At 42.1% G+C, this 19,711-nt stretch overlaps 1 protein-coding gene across 1 annotated transcript in view; it reads right to left on the minus strand.

Annotated features, from left to right (window-relative positions):
- Positions 1-19,711, minus strand: part of FREM1 (FRAS1 related extracellular matrix 1) — a 280,084-nt gene that overhangs the window by 256,359 nt on the left and 4,014 nt on the right. Inside the window, exons 2-4 of the mRNA XM_033919036.1 lie at positions 16,540-16,634; positions 13,002-13,303; positions 6,691-6,890 (exon numbers count right to left, since the gene is read on the minus strand). Of these exons, the coding sequence (XP_033774927.1) occupies positions 6,691-6,890; positions 13,002-13,303; positions 16,540-16,634 (597 nt within the window). The remainder of the gene's footprint in view (positions 1-6,690; positions 6,891-13,001; positions 13,304-16,539; positions 16,635-19,711) is intronic.

Below are 19,711 nucleotides of genomic sequence, written 5' to 3' on the forward strand. Positions count from 1 at the left end.
TCCATCTCCCCTCCCCCACCAACTCACAGCACATCTGCTAAAAAATGGCATAAAACTAATAAAAAGTTTGCACAATACAAACTATAAAATAGGCTTAACATCAAAAACTAATGAAAAGCTTTAACAAATAAATAAGTTTTAAATTGCTTTCTAAAGAACATCTTAATCTTGCACAGGATCAAATATCCCGGCAATGCATTCCACAAGTGTGGACCAGCTTCAGAAATGGAGCTGTTGTTTTAAACTACCATTGGAGCTTCAGTTATATAACTTAAGGCTGATGCTGCTGTAATCACTCGGACGCCCATAGGGATTTAATGGTGTCAGGTCAAAAGCGCGCCGGGACAAAGGCGCGCCCAGACAATTGAGCGCAGCGCGCGTTGCTCTAAATTACTATTTTTAGCGCTCCAACGGGGGGGCGAACCCCCCCACTTTACTTAATAGACATCGCGCTGCGTTGTGGGGGGGGCGTGGGGGGTTGTAACCCCCCACATTTTACTGAAAACTTCACCTTTTCCCTGTTTTTAGGGAAAAGTTCAGTTTACAGTAAAATGTGGAGGGTTACAACCCCCCAAGCCCCCCATAACGCCGGCACGATGTCTATTAAGTAAACTGGGGGGGTTCCCCAACAAAAAACCCCCGTCGGAGCCCCTAGAAACTGTAATTTAGAGCGGCGCGGCGGCGCGCGCTGCACTCAATTGTCGGCGCATGCTTTTGTCCTTCGCGCCATTGTCTATGAACCGGATTTAATGGGTGTCAGAGCATTTGCCACACGGCAACCGCTACCATGGCTTTGTGAAAGGGGGGTTAATAACGAAGACTTTTTTTGTCTTCTTAGAAAACTAAGAAGTATTTGCAAATATTTTGAGCTGACCTAATTAAGATCCTGATACAATCAATAATTTTAAGTCAGATTGATTATTGTAATGTTACATATTTAAGGTGTTCTTTGAAAATCAACAAAACATTACAGACAATACAAAATACGACTCTATGACTGATATACTGATTTAAAAATTCAGATAGAATATCCCCTTATTTTTTGCAATCCCATTGGCTAACTTTTGAAGCAAGAATACTTTTCAAGTTTTAGGGCTCCTTTTACTAAGGTGCGCTAGCGTTTTTAGCGCACGCACAAAATTACCGCGCGGTATGCTTCTAGAATAACGCCAGCTCAATGCTGGCATTAAAGTCTAGCGCACACGGCAATTTAGCGTGCGCTATTTCGCGTGTTAAGGCCCTAATGCACCTTAGTAAAAGGAGCCCTTATTGGTTTTTTTAATAAAATTTTATTTGGGTTAACTTCTGTCAGTTTTTATGATCAGTTCAAATTAAAGAGGGGAGACTGCATTTCTAGGAAATTAAATAGAAATTCTATCTGCTATCCTTCACCTAGAGGCATGAAAAGAATAAAAAAATTTGCACAGTTGTTATTTTATCAGGCAGCTAAATTAAGTACTATCACTGCAATATTTAAATCTTCTTTGTCTTATCAGAGGTTCTTTCAAAATGATGTGATGTCAAAATTGTAGATTGGTACAAGGTTGGTATTTTAGATTTATAATCCCTGGAAATGTCCCAGCTCTTTAGTAATATTGTAAGACTAGTCTTTAAGCCTGTTACATTAACGGGTGCTAGAATAGATGTGTGTGTCTGTCTTTCTTTTTCTCTCTCTCTCCTTGGCCGCTTTCTGTCTGTCTGTCTTTCTTTCTTTCTGTCTCTCTCTCTCTTTGGCCACTTTCTGTCTGTCTGTCTTTCTTTCTGTCTCTCTCTTTCCTTGGCTGTTCACCACCACCCCTTGCCTGCTCTCCCTGTCCAGCAGTAGCCCTTTCCCTTCCTTTTACCTCCCCCGTGTCCAGCAGCACCCCTTCCCTGCTCCTTCTGTTCAGCAGCAGCCCTTCTCCCTTCGTTTTACCTCCCCCTTGTCCAGCAGCACTCCTTCCCTGCTCCCCATATCCAGCAGCCCTTCTCCCTTTGTTTTGCCTCCCCCCTATCCAGCAGCACCTCTTCCTTGCTCCCCCTGTCCAGCAGTAGGCCTTCTCCCTTCCTTTTACCTCCCCCTTGTCCAACAGCACCTCTTCCCTGCTCCCGTTGTCCAGCAGTAGGCCTTCTCCCTTTGTTTTACCTCCCCCTTGTCAAACAGCACCCCTTCTCTGCTCCCCATGTCCAGCAGCAGCCCTTCTCCCTTTGTTTTACCTCCCCTCTGTCCAGCAGCACGCCTTCCCTGCTCCCCCTGTCCAGCAGCCCTTCTCTCTTTGTTTTACTTCTCCCCTATCCAGCAGCACCTCTTCCTTGCTCCCCCTATCCAGCAGTAGGTCTTCGTCCTTCCTTTTACCTCCCCCCTGTCCAGCAGCAACTCTTACCTGATCCCCCTGTCCAGCAGCAGGCCTTCTCCTTTCCCTGCTCCCCCTGTCCAACATCCGCTAGCCCAGGCAGCCTGGGGGCTTTTGCTAGGCCGGCCCATCTCGCATTATCGAAGTGGGGCAGCATAGAAATGCCCCGCGGCTGCTGCGTTTGCTGGTCCAGGGGTGAGAAGAGGCATCCCGGCAGCGGCAGCACAGGAGTCAAACTGCCACCGCCGTTCAAATTGCTGCACATGCCACAAGCCACCACAAGCCGCCCCACGTGCCTGAAATCAAATTTGGCATGGAGGCACACATCACGCTGTCAGGGAACACGGCGTTGTAAGTGCACATGCGTGCTTAGGGTTTTATTATAGAGGATGCTCTGAACTGTAAGATATGAGCAGATTATAAATACAGTTATTATTATTATTATTATTAACAAGGATCCTGAGTATGAAGGAAGGACTGAAGATTAGTAGAGGGATGTGTAGCAGTGCTATGTAGCCATAGAGAAGAAAAAGAATATTTCTTCAATGAGGTATGTATGATAGAGATAATCTTCCATTAATGCAACCTGTAAACTGTATAGTATATATATTGGTATTAGATCCCTAATATGTGTCAAGTTAGAATATTATCATCATTATTATTATTATTTAGGTACAGTCAAACCTCGGTTTGCGAATAACCCGGTTTGCGAGTGTTTTGCAAGACGAGCAAAACATTCTCACAAACCGAGTGTTGACTTGATTTGTGAGCACCCTCCCTCCCCCCCGAGAACCGGCATCGATACCCCCGCTCGCAAGGCCCCCCCCCTGCTCGAACCGGCACCCCCCGCCTGAACAACTTGAACTTACCCCCCCCCCCCCATCTGGCACCGGCACGCAGCCCACAGGACATGCCGGTGCCGCTTGAAGATCTTCCTGCCTCTGCCGGGCCTTGAGCATGCCCCACGAGAGGAAGAATTAGAAGGCCTTGAGCATGCGCAGATGCATGCTCAAGGCCCGGCAGAGGCAGGAAGATCTTCAAGCGGCACTGGCACGTCCTGTGGGCTGCGTGCCGGTGCCAGACTTGGGGGTAAGTTCAAGTTGTTCGGGCGGGAGGTGCCAGTTCACGTGGGGGGGGTGCCGGTTCGAGCAGGGGTGGGGCCTTTGCGAGCGGGGGGGGAGCAGCGCCGCTGGCCTCGGAGGGGGTGGGTACGTATCAAAGCGAGTTTCTATTATTTCCTATGTGGAAACTCGCTTTGATATACGAGTATTTTGGTTTACAAGCATGCTTCTGGAATGAATTATGCTCGTAAACCAAGGTTCCACTGTATTTATATACAACTTATCAAGGTTATCTAAGCGGTTTACAATCAGATACTCAAGCATTTTCCCTATCTCTCTGACTCCATTTTTACCATGATGTACTTCCAAAACATTTCCAGGAAAAATTTGATTAATCTTATCATGCTAATATAGTTGTGAACGTTTTTTGTAATATCACTGTCTGTATACAGTCTCTTCCTCTGTAAATCACTCTGAACTGTTTGTGATATTGCGGTATACAAAAATAAAGTTATTATTAGAGAATGACACGGGGAAAAAATCTGTCCCCGTCACCGCCCCGTCCCCGGCCCACCATCCTCTGCACTGCCCCGTCACCGCTGTTCCCTTCACCCCCCCCCTCACCGTCACCGCCATCCCTTTCACCGCCCCGTCACCGCCACTGCCATCCCATTCACCGCCCCGTCCCCGTCCCCGCTGCATCCATATAAGCCTTAGTACTGTAATATTTAGCTTATTCCTTTCTTATAAATCAAAGTTCCTGCTGCTGAACTAGAGAAAGAGATGTTCAGCTGGCAGGGCTTTGTTTATAAATTTTTATCAACACAACTAATATACTACTTTATCCTAAAGCAAAAAATAAATAAATATAATTTTTTTCTACCTTTGTTGTCTGGTTTCTGCTTTCCACATCTTTTCATTCAATTCCTTCCATCCACTGTGTGTCTTCTCTCTGCGTCTTCCATTTGCTGTTACTGTGCCTCTCCCTTCACCCCCCCTCCCCCCAATTGGTCTAGCACCCATCTTCTTTCCTCCGCTCCCCCATAGTCTGGCATCTGTCTTCTTCCCATTCTGTCTTCCACATTTCCCTTCAGGGTCTGTTCCTCTCCACCCTCCTTCAATGTCTGTCCTATTCCTTTCCACCACCACCCTTCCCTCCCTCCTGTACCATCTGTTCCTTTCTACCACCCTTCAGTTCCTCTCACGTGGCCTATCTATCTACCTTCCTCCCTCTTATTTTCATGGCACGTTACAATGTAATTTGTGCAAGCCACTGGAGCCTGCGAGCTCGGTCCCTGTCCCATCCCCACAAACCATCTCGCTTCTGTGCTCCTATTTTCCCCATTTCTAATATCTCCCCTATGTATCTGCCATTGCCCCCCCCCCTGTGTCTATATACCATCCCCATGGCATGTCCCCTTTATGTCTCTGTCCCTATGCCCCATGCACATAATTTCCCTTCTTTCTGTTACCTTCCTGTGTCCAGATTTCCCCTATCTTCCTCTTCCATACCAGTGTGTCTCTTCTTTTCAACCCCATCTAGCTTTTTCCCCTCTTTCTTCCTCCCCCCCTGCTTCTAGCATCTGGCTCACCTGCCTGTCCTTCCCTTTCTTTCCTGCTGTGGGTTTTTCTTTCCATCTTCATCCCCTTGGCCCAGAATCCTTTTCCCTTTCACTCCCTCCTTCCAGTTTGAGCCGGGAACACGGGTGATCGCACGGTCCTCGCAGCCCCCACCCGCCTGCCCAATCGATCCTAGTGTTTAGCCAGCTCTCTCCCTTCTCCTCACCTTAGTTTGCAGGCTTTCTTTTTCGGCGACCTGCACGCTTTCCCAAAGAGCCGCACACGCGCGTCTGCTCAGTGTTCAATCTTCTGCTCTGCTGCAACTTCCTGTTTCCGGTTGCGTCAGAGCAGAAGATCGAAACTGAGCAGCAGCGGGTGCGCGGCTCTTTGATAGCGTGCGGGTCGCCGAAAAAGAAAACCTACAAACTAAGGTGAGGAGAAGGGAGAGAGCTGCCTAATCACTAGGATCGATTGGGCAGGCGGGTGTGGGCTGTGGGGACCGCGCGATCCTTCATGCCTCACTGCGGGGACAAGACCATTCACCGCTCCATGGGCTGGTGAATGGCCTTGTCCCCGTCGCCGCAGCGACTGCTAGTTTTCGTTCCCCGTTTTGGCGGGTTACCTGCAGCTAAACCCGGTGGCCGCGGGTAAACCGCCACCGTGTCATTCTCTAGTTATTATTATTATTATCTATCGAACGTACCTGGGGCAATGGAGGATTGAGCGACTTGCCCAGGGTCACAAGGAGCAGCACAGGATTTGAACCCACAACCTCATGGTGCTGAGGCTGTAGCGCTAACAGGAATAAACTTGTACTGTAACTATGGTACATTGTAACCTGTTAACTGTATATTATAAATGTTAGCCTGTAACCCGTTCTGAGCTCTTTGGGGAGAACGGGATAGAAAATGAAATAAATAAAGCCCTTAAACTGTTTGAAATCAGGTCCAGCTCCCCTTCAGACCCAATTAGCAGTCAGCAGGAGAGATGCTCATTTATAGAAACTCCATTCTTTTAGGCTTCCTTTTACAAAACCGCGTTAGGCTTTTTTGATCGCCGGCCACAGCGGTATTAGCTCCGATGCTCCTAGAATTCCTATGATTGTCAGAGCTAATACTGCTGCGGCCAGTGATAAAAAAAAACCTAATGAGGCTTCATAAAAGGGGGGGGGGTAATTAGCCCCTGCATGTCCCTGACTGAAGGTCATACCTGGGGTTACTAGACATTCACATGTCCCTGACTGAAGGTCATACCTAGGGTTACTAGACATCCGCATGTCCCTGACTGAAGGTCATACCTAGGGTTACTAGACATCCGGATTTCCCCGGACATGTCCTCTTTTAGAGGATATGTCCAGGCGTCCAGAAGGTTTTTCAAAACCCAGCACTTTGTCCGGGTTTTGAAAAGCCGGTGAGATCGGGACCGGGGCCGGAGTGCATCTGCGAAGAGATAAGGATTGGGGGAGGGGGCTGGGTTTAGGGGGGCGGAATGAGGCAGGGCTGGGGGCAGAGCGGGGTGGACCCAGGGGCGTAACAGGGCGGGCCTGGGGCACAATGGGGTGGGGCCCTGCGTCCTTTTTTACCAGATGGAAAATCTGGTAACCTAGTCGTACCATCTCTCTCAGGTTAACTAAAATCCATACATAATCTGTCAGTGGTTAAAAGATGTCTATCTTCAAATTTATCAGACACTCTAGAATTTTAGAACTGTGAATACACATTTGAGAACAACTGTACCTTATATATAGACTTGCTCCTGGTGTCTGTGAGATCCAGTCTAATAGGAATGTAATCGACGTTTGGTGAGGGAGGGCTGAGATGCTGATATCTAACACCCATGGTCAGAAACTCCTCACAACTCACTTTCAGAACAGTGCTAATTTTCTTCAGGCCAGTGAGGCAGCCTCCACTTCTGCACCTTGGATCTGTTCTGTGATCTACAATTCAGCACAAACAATTTGGAATAAGGTTCTGATAAAGTAACACAGAATTGTTCATCTCTAGTAGACCACAATGAATGAATAATTATATAGCAGGTCACCTAAGTCACGGAGCCAACCTATTTAATAAAGTTACATACCCCAGAATTCTGTGTAGGTCAATGTAGGTGCCTAAGGCAGATGCATGCACAAATTAGTGAGTTAATGAGGCATCAACAATTTAAAAAAAAAAAAAAAATTTGTTTACATTGTTTAAAATCTGAACGTTCTTTATTTGGCATGCATCATTTTGTGGTTTTGGTTTAATCTGTTATTTTATTGCAACCTGATTATTGTAATTCAGTTTACGGAATGGGTTGCCTCTTTGCATTCGCAAGGTCAATTTTTGCTACTCATTCCGGAAATATTTAAAGACCTTGCTTTTTCAGAAATCCTTTGAGGCTTGATTTTCTGGTTGTATCATTATGGGCCTGTTTTACAAAGCCGCACGGCAACAGCCCCAAAGCCCTTTAAATCTTTATGGGCTTCAGGGCCATTACTGCAGTGGCCTGCGCTGAACAGCTTCATAAAAGAGGCCCTATATGTTGCTATTATTTGTGAACCACGTCAAACCTTGACCACTTTAATTTTTCCTGATATACACCTCTGAAATATACATTCCTACCTCAATATCCCTTAGCACAAAGAACAACCAGCCAGATGGACATGACATTATCAAACCCTTGAGCTGCTAAAAGATGTAAAAATGAGTGAAAGAAGCAGAGATCAACAAAATAATTTTAATCTTAAACAAATTTCTCTTTTCCAACTTTTTTGCCTGTGCATCTTTGACTTTAACTATAATAAATAAATTACTTCAAATTTTAATTCCTCATAACTCATATTCCTCTTTTTCTCTGTGCATCATAGGTCTGTGATAATTAACAAGGATGCACATTTTGGCTCTGTTCTGTTTTTCCCCTTGTGGTAAAACATGTCACATGATAAAGAGAAAAGTCAGAGAAAACAGGCAACTTGGATCAGGCAAATGGTGACAGAAACTATGAGAGAAAAAGCAATACTGGATCTGATACTAATTAATGGAGAGAGTATCTCTAATGTCCGAATGGGTGCCCACCTGGGAAGTAGCGATCATCAAACGGATTGGTTTGATATAAGAGCTAAAGTGGAAGATGGCTACACAGTCCTAGATTTCAAACATATGGACTTTAGTAAAATAGGGGAGTACCTGAAGAAACAGCTGATAGGATGAAAGGACATAAGGGAAGTAGAAAAACAGTGGTCCAAGCTGAAAGGACCATAAAAATGGCTACCGACCTTTATGCAAAGAAATAGAGAAAAATAAGAGAAAAAGGAAACCAATATGGTTCTCCAAACTAGTGGCAGAGAAAATAAAGGCAAAAGAGATTGCGTTCCTGAAATAAAAGAATATCAGATGAAACTGAAAGAAGTCAAAAGAGAACACAAACAGAAGAGCAAAGGCTAGAAATACAAAAAAGGAAGACAAAATTTTGTGAAAGGAGGAAGACAAAAAATGGAATTGTAAGATTGAATGAAGCTATTAGCCTCTATGTGGAGGATGATGAGGAAAAGCAAATATTGTATACAAATACTTATGTTCTTTGTTCACGGAAGAAAATCCTGGAGAAGGACTACGATTGGCTTGACAGGATCCATTCCAGGATATTGAGGAAGCTTAAAGAGGTTCTGACACATCCTATTAAAAATTTGTTCAATAAATCTTTGGAGACAGGAGTGGTTCCCTGGGATTTGAGAAGAGTTGATGTAGTCCTTCTCCAGACAAAGGTTGCAGAAATGGAATGGGAAACTACAGGCTGGTAAGACTCACTTCAGTTATTAGAAAACAAATGGAAGTGTTTCTGAAGGATAGTGAATTTCATAGATTCTAATGGATCATAAGATCCGAGGCAGCATGGTTTTACTAAAGTTAAATCATGCCAAACAAATCTGATTGAACTATTTGACTGGGCAACCAGAGAACTGGATTGAGGATTTGTGCTAGAAGTAATTTACTTAGATTTCAGCAAAGCCTTTGACATGTTTCTTCATAGGAGGCTCTTGGATAAACTTGATGGGCAGGAGGGATACCCAATCCCTTCCACCGCCACCTCTGAACCCCCCACTCGAAGACCCCCAGCAGAAGGGATACCCAATTCTTGCCAGCACCCCTTCTAACATCTCCGGCAAGAGGGATGCCCACTCCCTTCTGCCAGCACCCTCCAAACCCCCCACAGCCCACCTGGACTTCTGTACCTTTTCAGCAAGGCCAGCCAGAATGGTGGGCCTTCCCCTTCCCAGTACATCCTGGAATGTCCCGGGGAGGGGCTTAAGGCCCTAATTGGCCCATAAGCCTTAGGCTTCTCCCATGGGTGTGACCTAAAACTCTGATTGGCCAGAACCTGAAGGTCACTCTCAGGGGCCTTAAACATGGTTGGAGATAAAGGAGAACCTTGAGGAACTCCATATTCTGGTTTTTATAAAGAAGAAAAAATTCTGAACTAGATCCAACATTAGCTTTAAATTATTGTCCTAATGCTAATATACCACTGTTAACAAAGATTTTAGAATCTATTATTTCAAGGCAATTATCAGAATATTTAGATAAATTTTCTATACTTCTTCCATTTCAAGTTGGATTTCATCCAAATTATAGTACTGAAACCCTTCTTATTTCATTGGTTGAGAAGATTCAACATCTTTTGGCCCATGACCGCTGTGCTGTTTTGTTGCAGTTTGACCTTTCAGCAGCTTTTGATGTCATAGATTATGATATTCTTATACAACTTTTGCTTGATATTGGATTAGATCAAGGAGTTCTAAACTGGATTAATGGTTTTTTGAAATCTCGATCGTATAAAGTACACATTGAGAACAAATTCTCCTCACTGTAGTCTCCTATATTATTTAATATATATATGACGACATTGAAATACTTGAAACTATCTATCTCAGAATCAATCTTTACGTATGCTGATGATATTTTCATCCTGCTTGAAGTTGATCCATCATTCTCAAACTTAACAATAGATATTAATTCTTGTATTTCTGGACTTCAAGACTGGGCTTCTTCTGTACATATGAAATTAAATGCTTCCAAAATCAAACTATTATGGTTTGGCTCTATTGCACATAATCTTCCACCTTCTATAAGATTAAGTTCAGGTGATTCTTTAAAGATTGAATATTCATCTAGAATTCTGGGATTTGTTTTGGATTTCACTCTATCTATGACAAATCAAATTAACAATATATCTAAAAAATGTTATTTTAGTTTACGGATGCTAAGGAAAGTTCATTGTTTTTTTCACCAGCATCATTTTGTACTGTTGATTCAAGCTATAATATTGCCTTATTTGGACTATGCCAATTCCCTTTACATTGGTTTAAAGTAAAGGTAATTTGAAGAGATTACAACTTATTCAGAATATGGCAGCTAAAATAATTTTGGGGAAAAACAAATATGATCATATCACTCCATTGTTGAGAGCTCTGTATTGGTTTCTGATTTATTGGAGGGTTCAGTTTAAATGTGAAAAATGTTATTTTTAAGAGTTTATATGGGATTTTTTTTTCCCCATTATTTCCTCTTTCTTTCAACTCTTATCGTTTTAACTCTACAAGGTATATTCATAAATGCAAACTATTACTTCCCTCTATTAAAGGGATTCAAACTTTAGGTAGGCTTTCACATTCTTTAGTCTTTACAATGGTGAAGATCTGAAATGACCTTCCTCCAGACATTAAAACTCTTGCCTCATTGACTCATTTTAGAAAAACCCTGAAAACATATTTGTTTACAAAATACCTAACAGATAATTGATAGAATTCTCAGTTAATCTTTATATGTTAATAGTTATTGATTCTCTTTTTCTATTGTTTATCACTAATTTCTGAGATTATCATTTGTTAACCGGTTTGAGTCCCTTTGGGGAATGATCCAGTATATAAAATCAAGGATTAGATTAGATTAGATTAGAAAAAGATTTTTGAAATTTTACCATGTAAGACCTTAGACAAAGAAGCCTTCAGACTAGCATAATATATTTCTCCTTATCCCAACAGAACTTTATTTACTGTAGATAACATGAGACAATGATCAACCAAATCAAATACATCCTGACGCTCAATGAGTTCCTATGAGCGTTGGAAGCAGCGCGGGCCATTCAGCACGGCTCCCCGCGCTAGAAACTGCTATCACAGTTTCGTAAAAGAGGGGGTTAGGGGAAGTTATAAACATGGGCTACTGTTAAGATGTATTGTTTTACTTTAAACCCCTGTTGATAAGACCAACTGTAATCTATAGGTTGAGATGGTATAATCTTATGATTTTTACTGATATAGAAGATCTTCATGTTGTGCAAGTCCTGAAATATCATATGTATTTTGAGGATTTAAATTACTTAATTATAATATTGTGATCACATCATATGTCTTATTGTATTAATTGGGAGGAGGGTGGGAGAAAATGAGTGTTTTATGTATTACTTGTGTAGTTATAGTGTGTTTTATGCAGTATTTTATGTTCAATTAATTGTATTGCACTGTCAAAGTTTTAAAATCAATAAAGATTTAAAAAAAAAAATAAATATATATATATATATATCATATGTAATACTGTGAGCCACCTTGGATAAAACTGGATTTAAAATGTTTTAAATAAAAATGTCTTTAAATAAATAAAAATTATGAGCAATACAAAATATAGCAGCTCATTTGATTCTTACATCTCCACAAATTTGGTAGAATTGCTCTGTCATTTATTAGGGTGCAGTGCCTTTTGATCAAAGCCAGGATTATGTTTAAACTCTACTATGAGGGGTTGCTAAAAAGTTCTCAGCTTAACCAAGAAGAGAATGACGTGGATACGGTTCAATTAATGATCTGAAGCAATGTCAAAAACCTAGAATTTTGTTTCTGCAAATTGGCACTTAACAAAATAAGCAACACTCTTTTCAGCTACAGTGACAAAATAACGCTCAGAATTTAGGAACTTGGTTGGTTGGGTCTGAGAACTTTCCAGCACCCCCTCGTATTTGATATATAGGATTGGTATATTGTAATATTGTTATTATATATTAGGCCATTTCTGTGTTAAAAGTAAATACTGCATCTGAAAATCACAGGGTTTTTGAAATGCTGACCACCATCACCAAAATTATGCCTGAATATTCAATGCTGGACCATATCTAGGTACTGGCATTAAATATCTAATTATGTGCAGCTGACTGGCACTTAATAGGATAAATGCTGCCCTTCTACCTTTGGCTGGTTAAGTTAAACTGGCTATTTATGTGGTTCTGTTTGATTAGTTAACTTAACCAGTTAAGGGCTAAATATGGGTAGAGGAGATGGAACTTGATATACTGGGTTTTTTTTTCTGTGTGATTACAATTAAAGCGGTTTATATATTTTAGATAGGTACTTATTATGTACCTGGGGCAATGAACTGTTAATTGCCTTGCCCAGAGTCACAAGGAGCTGCAGTGGGAACTGAACTCACAACTAGAGAATGACACGGGGACCAATTTGTCCCTGTCCCCGCAGGATCTATCTCCGTCCCTGTCACATCCCCATGAGTTCTGTCCTTCTCCGTGCCCCATCCCTGCAAGCCATGACCTCATCTGCACAAGCCTCGAACACTTTAAAATCCAAAAGTGTTCGAGGCTTGTGCAGTTGAGGACAGAGCTTTCAGGGATGGGGCAGGGGCAGAAATTTTGGGGTCGGGACAGGGATGTTGATAGATCCCATTGGGACGGGAACAAATTTGTCCCTATGTCATTCTCTACTCACAGCCTCAGGGTGCTGAGGCAGCTGCTGTAACCACTAGGCCACTCCTTCACTAATATTAGCACTTATCTAGTTCATTGCTGACTCTGTCCCTGGTCCACCCACAAAATAGCCAGTTTCAGCTTTAGAGATTACAAGGGGATATTCAGGAGCAATTTTTAAGTGCCACTGAAAATTCCCTTGAGGCCTGTTCTGAGCCAGTTAGCCAGGCAAAAGGCTTTTTTTACCAACTGACTTTGGAATATTGAGCCCCTACATTCTTAAGAGCAATCAAGAAAGTCACTGGCCCAAATTACATACTGGGTCTGAGGAAAAAACTGTGTGGTTGATCTCCACGTGGCCATTCTTTTTCAGGTTCTCCAGTCACAACCTGACCGTGTGATGGTAGAAGGGTTTCCAAGGAAGTCGTTCGGATGGTGCACTCTAGGTTAATTTTACGATTATAGTCAAAAGTAAGCACATTCTTGTCAATCACATTAGACAACCCATAAAATTCAGGGACTTCCAGTGCCATTGATCCCATCTTGATGATGTTACAGTCTGGCTCAAGTAACTTCACCTGAAGGGTATAGGTTCTTGTGAATGTCTCATTTTCTGTAAATCTAGAAGTGAAGAATGGAATCTTATTAGGAGAGTTTTGTACATTTCTGTCATAACATTTTTACTCCTGTACAATATAGCAAATTTAGTTACTTTCATATAGCGCATACAGGCTGGTTGCTCAATGGCAGAACTGCTCACTGTTAGTGTTCCCTAAGCTGAGCAGGTGTTCTCCAGTTGCATTGCAACCAGTAGGAAAGGCTAAAGCAGCTAGGAGAAGAGACAGATCAGGGGCGATATGACAGAGGTCCATAAAATAATGAGTGGAATGGACAGGTTAGATGTAAATCACTTGTTCACTCTTTCCAAAAATACTAGGAATAGGGGGCATGCAATGAAGCTACTAAGTAGTAGATTTAAAACAAACCAGTGAAAATATTTCTTCACATAATGTGGAATTCGTTGCCGAAGAATGTGGTGAAATCAGTCAGCTTAGCGGCTTGGATAATTCCCTAAAAAGAGACGTCCATAGGCCATTATTAAGATGGCTTGGGGAAATCCACTGCTTATTCCTAGGATTAGCAGCATAAAATATGTTTTACTATTTGGGATTTAGCTGGGAACTTGGGACCTGGGTTGGCCACCAGTGGAAACAGGATGCTGGGCTTGATGGACCCTCGGTATGGCAATTCTTATATTCTTATGGTGCTTCAATATTGTGTTTTTAATGGCTAGAGAGATAGGCGGGTTACCTGGAGTCCTGCAGAACTTGCCTGTCCCTCACTATTGAAAATGTGATAGTGAAACAGCCCCCCACCCCCACCCCCACCCCCACCCACTAGCAGGACTACAGGTGGAGGACTGTCATTCATCTTAGATGGAACAGTGCTCACTGCTATAGACAGCACTTACAGTATCTAATTTATTTATTGACAATTATTTTACTTCTTTTAGTTTTATAAGTGCTCAAAGCAAGGCAAAAATTAGAGAAACACAGTTAACTATGATCATGCGCAATACACTGTAAAAATAAGGAATATACAAGTATTTACAAAAGGGGCGCTACTGAGCAGCACACGCTAAATGCCAAGCCGCCCATTCTGTTCCTCTAGGTGGCAGCACACCTTTGTAAAAGCCTGCCATAAAATGCAAACCTGATCAAGGCCAGAAAGGTGCACGTTCAGTGCTCAAGGGCCGCAAACAGATCAGGTTTTTAAGACATCCCTAATGAATATGCGCATTAGTCCTAATGGACTAAGATCCAGTTTTGGATAGAAATAATCACAATGACTGTAGTATGTGTGTGAAAGTTGGAAAGTGAACGTGAGTTGAGGGGGGATTAGGTTCACTAACGAATATGCACGAGAGAAAGCAGTGTGTAAACTACCTCTGTCAAATGTTAGTCTTTCTCGTTCGTTCATTAAGGATATTCTGAAACTCTTACCTGCTTGTGATCCTCAACTTCTGCACCCCCCTTATTAATACAATCACAGCAACAGCAACACTGTTAGTATAAAAAAGCATGCATGGGGGGATAAAACAGTTTTATATTTCATTATTGGAATAGAGTGGAGTATGGTACGTTACTTGAATGTTCATGTGTTTGCACTTTGTATTTGATATCAAAAACGAATAAAGAATTTTTTTAAAAAAAAAAAGTATAAAAAGGCATAAAATTAAGTCTGTAGCTCAACTGACCATTTTTTGTGGCTAACCAAAAAACAGCCTTCAGATATTGTATTTTGATTCCAAAGCTCCCTCCCTGTTTTGCTGATTTGGTGAACATTGAAAATGTTTACAGGAAATGAGATGCATGTAGAGGAGCAGTTACACCTGCCAGCCAACAAAAGAGCAGTGATGTGCTGGGGCTTCAGAAGTTGCCACACTCATGTCCATCCACTACAATGCTTGATGAAAGATATATCTACGTCTGCATGGAGGGGGGGAGAGGACAGGAAAGCAGGTCAAAATTACGGGCAACTGCAAAAGAAGGCCTAGTGTATCTCTTTCTCCATCACCACCAACAGAATGAAGTTCTTAACCCAGTCTTCAGGACACTCACAGCTTTTCCAGTTTTCAGGATATCCCCAATGAATATCCATGAAATACTTTTGCATGCACTGCCTCCATTGAATACAAATAGATGTCATGCACATTGTGCATAGTCTGAAATCCAGACTAGCTTGGCATGTCCTGAGGACCAGGCTGAGAACCCCTGGTTTAGGGACATTTTTATTGGGCTGAAATTAATATTTGATGATGCTAACTAGTCTTCTCCAGATCACAGAAACACATTCACCATTTTATTGCTGTTTCCATAAACCTATTAGTTCATTCAGGCAAATTTCACAGATCTTGTTGGAAACTGTCGAGGTGTAGATGGTATATCAATTTTACAATAAATAAACAATAAATGTGTTCATTGATTCAGTTAGAGTTGTGTATCGCAAACTGTGTGCCTCCTGAGATTTCAGGTGTGCTGCGACACACTGGGGAGGAGGAGAGGTGCCGGCACCACTGATTACCTACAGGATATGCCTCTCGCAGCGAGAGGCACATCCTGTAGGCAATCAGCCGTCTCTCATTCTCTCTGTGCCTCTTACCTGCTGGCACCCCACTAGCAGCTCAGGGCCCATCTGGAGGGCCCTCGCACATGGGCAGACGTTGACATGATGACATCGCACATGCACGTGACATCATCACCGCAATGTCTGTGCACTTCCGGATGCCTCGAGCCGCGGCCACTACATTTAGTGTGCCGTGGCTCGACAAAGTTTGCAGGACACTAAGTTAGAACACAGCACCTTGTACTATCTGAATAACTTTTGTTTGCCATGTATATCACAGCAGATCAATGATGCATTCTCTTTTTTTTTCTTTTATTATTTTGCTATCAAGGTTAAATATGTTTCTGTCAAAAGACAAATCTTTATCAAGAAGCACTGGAATTAGGCTAGCAGGGACCATAGTGGAGTGCAGTCAACATACATCCAGTTGGAAATACATACTTGGTCAAATAAGCTGTGGCATTCCTTTCCCTTAGGGCTCCTTTTACAAAGGTGCGCTAGCGTTTTTAGTGCATGCACCGGATTAGCGCGCGCTACCCGAAAAACTACCGCCTGCTCAAGAGGAGGTGGTAGCGGCTAGCGCACGCTATTCCGCGCGTTAAGGCCCTAACACACCTTTGTAAAAGGATCCCTTAGTTTCCTCTCAATTTCTTATGTCCAGAAGTAGTTAAGCCACTCTGGTTTTTTTTTTATATTCATGATTATATGTACAATACTCCTGTCCTGCTTACCTGTAAACCCTGAGCATGACTTCATCTTCATCTAAAATGGGGCAGCCATTATGAGTATACTTTACTTCATGGGGAAGAAAGTGGCAGTCAAAGACCTATGGAAACACAAAAAGGTCAAAATAGACAAGTTTGAACAATGTTTTACAGATTAAATGACACTGCCTGTCATTGTCAAGATAGTAAGTGAGCATTCCATTTCAAATTCCTTCCTGCTTGTGTGATGATTGTCAAGCTTCAAGTTTTAATAAAAATTTGATAAAACGCATATTAAAATATCTAAGCAATTATATAATAAAAATTGGGGGAAAGAACATGTAAAGAGCCTATAACTTACTTGAGGCTCAGGGAAAGTAGGGGTAGAACTACAAATTTATATAGAAAAGAACACAAAGGGCTAATAACAATAGGGTAAAGGCTTTATAAAAAGCTGCTAAATTGAGGCTTTAGTTGTAAGTTTCAGTATTGTATTTTTTTAGACTTGTGCGGTTTGCGAAATTGGAGGCGCATGTTTAAGTACAGTAAAACCATGGTTTGCGAACATAATTCATTCAAGAAGCATGCTTGTAATCCAAAGCACTCGTATATCAAAGTGAATTTCCGCATAGGAAATAATGGAAACTTAGACAATTCATTCCACAACCCAAAAACTTTAATACAAAATACTATACGTACTTGTATTGCAAGACATCGTAGAGAGAAGAGCCATCGGCTCAGTTGTGATGAATATATACTGTATGTACTTAACGGTATTGCGGTATATAAATTGTTATTATTATTATTACTTGTATTGCAAGAAATTGCTTGTATATCAAGTTAAAATTGAATAAAATGTTTTGCTTGTCGTGCAAAACACTTGCAAACCACTTGCAAACTTACCGTACTTGCAATTCGAGGTTTTGCTGTATTTCCAATATCAAATGTGTCTCTGAAAAGAAAACTCTTTCAGTGAGCTTTTAAATCTTCCTAGCGTTGTTTCCTCGGTAATTTGAGCTGGTAAATTATTCCATATCTGAGGGGCAGTCACAGAAAAGATGTCTGTGCGCCTTGTATTAATGGTTTTTAGAGAGGGTATTGACAGAAGATGTTGATCTGTCGATCTTAATGTTCTGGGGGAACATAAGGGATAAGAAGCTCTTCCTTAGGCGGTTACACCACCTCTGTTGCTTTTTCTGTAAATCTTGTGCAAGCTTCAGGGCAGAACCCAAAAGAACATTTCATGGCTTCATTTACCTTGATTAGTAAAGCAGTCTTCTGCACAATTTCCCAAACTAATCTCTTTTAGTTTAGAAATAAGCTGGAAAGAATAATGCACGCATTGCTGCTACAGTTCAATAGAATTAATCAGGTTTTGGAACTAACTTGTAACCTGGAATTCTTGGCTGAATGCCTCTTCGTTTTAGACCCTTAAAACGATTTAACAAAAAGCTATGCATGGATGTCGCAGTACTTTAATCCAGTAATGGAACGCTGTTGCCAAAGTATATTGCCAAAACAGAGTCCTTTTCAGCAATTAAAGTAGGGAGCATATCGTGGACCTGTGGAAACTCCATAATGTACAAGTACTTCAAGACAGTTTTAGATTGAGTCCAGTGTGTTCACAATAGGTTTAGGAACAGTATCACCTGGCAGGTTTTTAATTAACTCTATTGCTATGCTCTGTATGGACAGGTGCTATCGTATTTGCAGCAGGCATTAAAGATGTGTGTACCTATTGGGAGACTAAGATCTGAAACAGCAATTCGTAAAGTGGTGGATCCTGTATGTTCGTAACTACAAGTTCATCAGCATTTTCTTTAATAGGCACAAGCTTATGAAATACATTACCAGGTAGTTTATGCTTGCATAAAAATGTTAATCAAATGCCTGCCAGATGTTACCGTTTGCTTACATCATGGTTATTTGTGCAAGCATTTTTATGATGAAGAGATGTTAGCTGTTGTAAAGATTTTAGTCTGGAAATTACATATTTTGGTTTATAACCCATCTAGGTTTTAAACGGGACAGAAATTTTATAATAAATAAATTTCCTCTAACACATTACCAAAGCTCATTGTTTTCAGAAGCCTGTTCAAGCAGTCTCAGCCAAAGTCACAATTGCTCAAGCTGCACATAGCTGACCTGGTAACCTTCTCTCTGACATCAGAGGGAAGGCTTGTGGGTCAGCCAAGTGTCCCTAAAGGCAGAAGGATCGAGTGCGGCTCGAACAAGTAAGGGGACATGATCTTTCTGGGTCAAAGGGAGAAAGGGGGGGAGGAGCGCGTTGGGCCATGGGAGGGGTACGATTTTGGGACAAAGGCTGGAAGGCAGGGAGAAGGAGGGGGCACAAGCTCGACACAGAAAAGGAAGGGAGGGAGCAGGAACGTGGGACACAGAAGGGAGGGAGGAAGGGGGCACTAACTTGGGACATAGGAGAGAGGGAATAGAAAGGGAGAATTGTTGAGCATGAGTGTATAAGTGAGATGGAAAGAGATAGTGCACATGGGGAAAGAAAGAAAGAGGAAAATTGGGCAGAGAGAGGAGAGAGGTAGACATGCATGGGGGAGAGAAGGATGAGAGGGAGAAATTTTTGATATGGTGGTGGAGAGGGAACAGAGGGACAGATTGAAGAGGATGCAAGGAAGAGGAATGTTGAACATAGTGATGGAGGGAGAGATGTGGCATTGTGCTGGAAAGGGGTAATAGAAGGAGAAATGGACACGGGGCTAGTGGGCAGTGGTAAAAAATGCTGCACATGATCCAGGGGATAAGAGAGGGAGAAATGTTGGATGTGACAGTAGAGGGGATGGGAGAGATGCCTGGATCTCTCAAGACAGATGGACAGTGAGAGAGAGTAAGAGGGAAACATGTTGCCAATGGGGGTGTAGGTGAGCAGAAGAGGGACAGAGAGAGATGTTGGTTGGGGAAAGGAATGAGGTACAGAGGAGAGGAAGCATGCAGGAGGCAGAAAGAAAGAAATATTGGATGCACAGTCAGATGGAAGTGCAACCAGAGACTCATGAAATCACCAGACAACAAGGGTAGGAAAAAATGATTTTATTTTCAATTTAGTGATCGAAATGTTTCAGTTTTGAGAATTTATATCCGCTATCTATATTTTGCACTATATTTGCCTATTTTTTTAAAATAATTGTTACTGAGGAGACATTGCATATTTTAGAGTCATCTGCCTTGA

This window comes from Geotrypetes seraphini, chromosome 1 (genome assembly GCF_902459505.1).
Source record: "Geotrypetes seraphini chromosome 1, aGeoSer1.1, whole genome shotgun sequence".
NCBI lineage: Eukaryota > Metazoa > Chordata > Amphibia > Gymnophiona > Dermophiidae > Geotrypetes > Geotrypetes seraphini.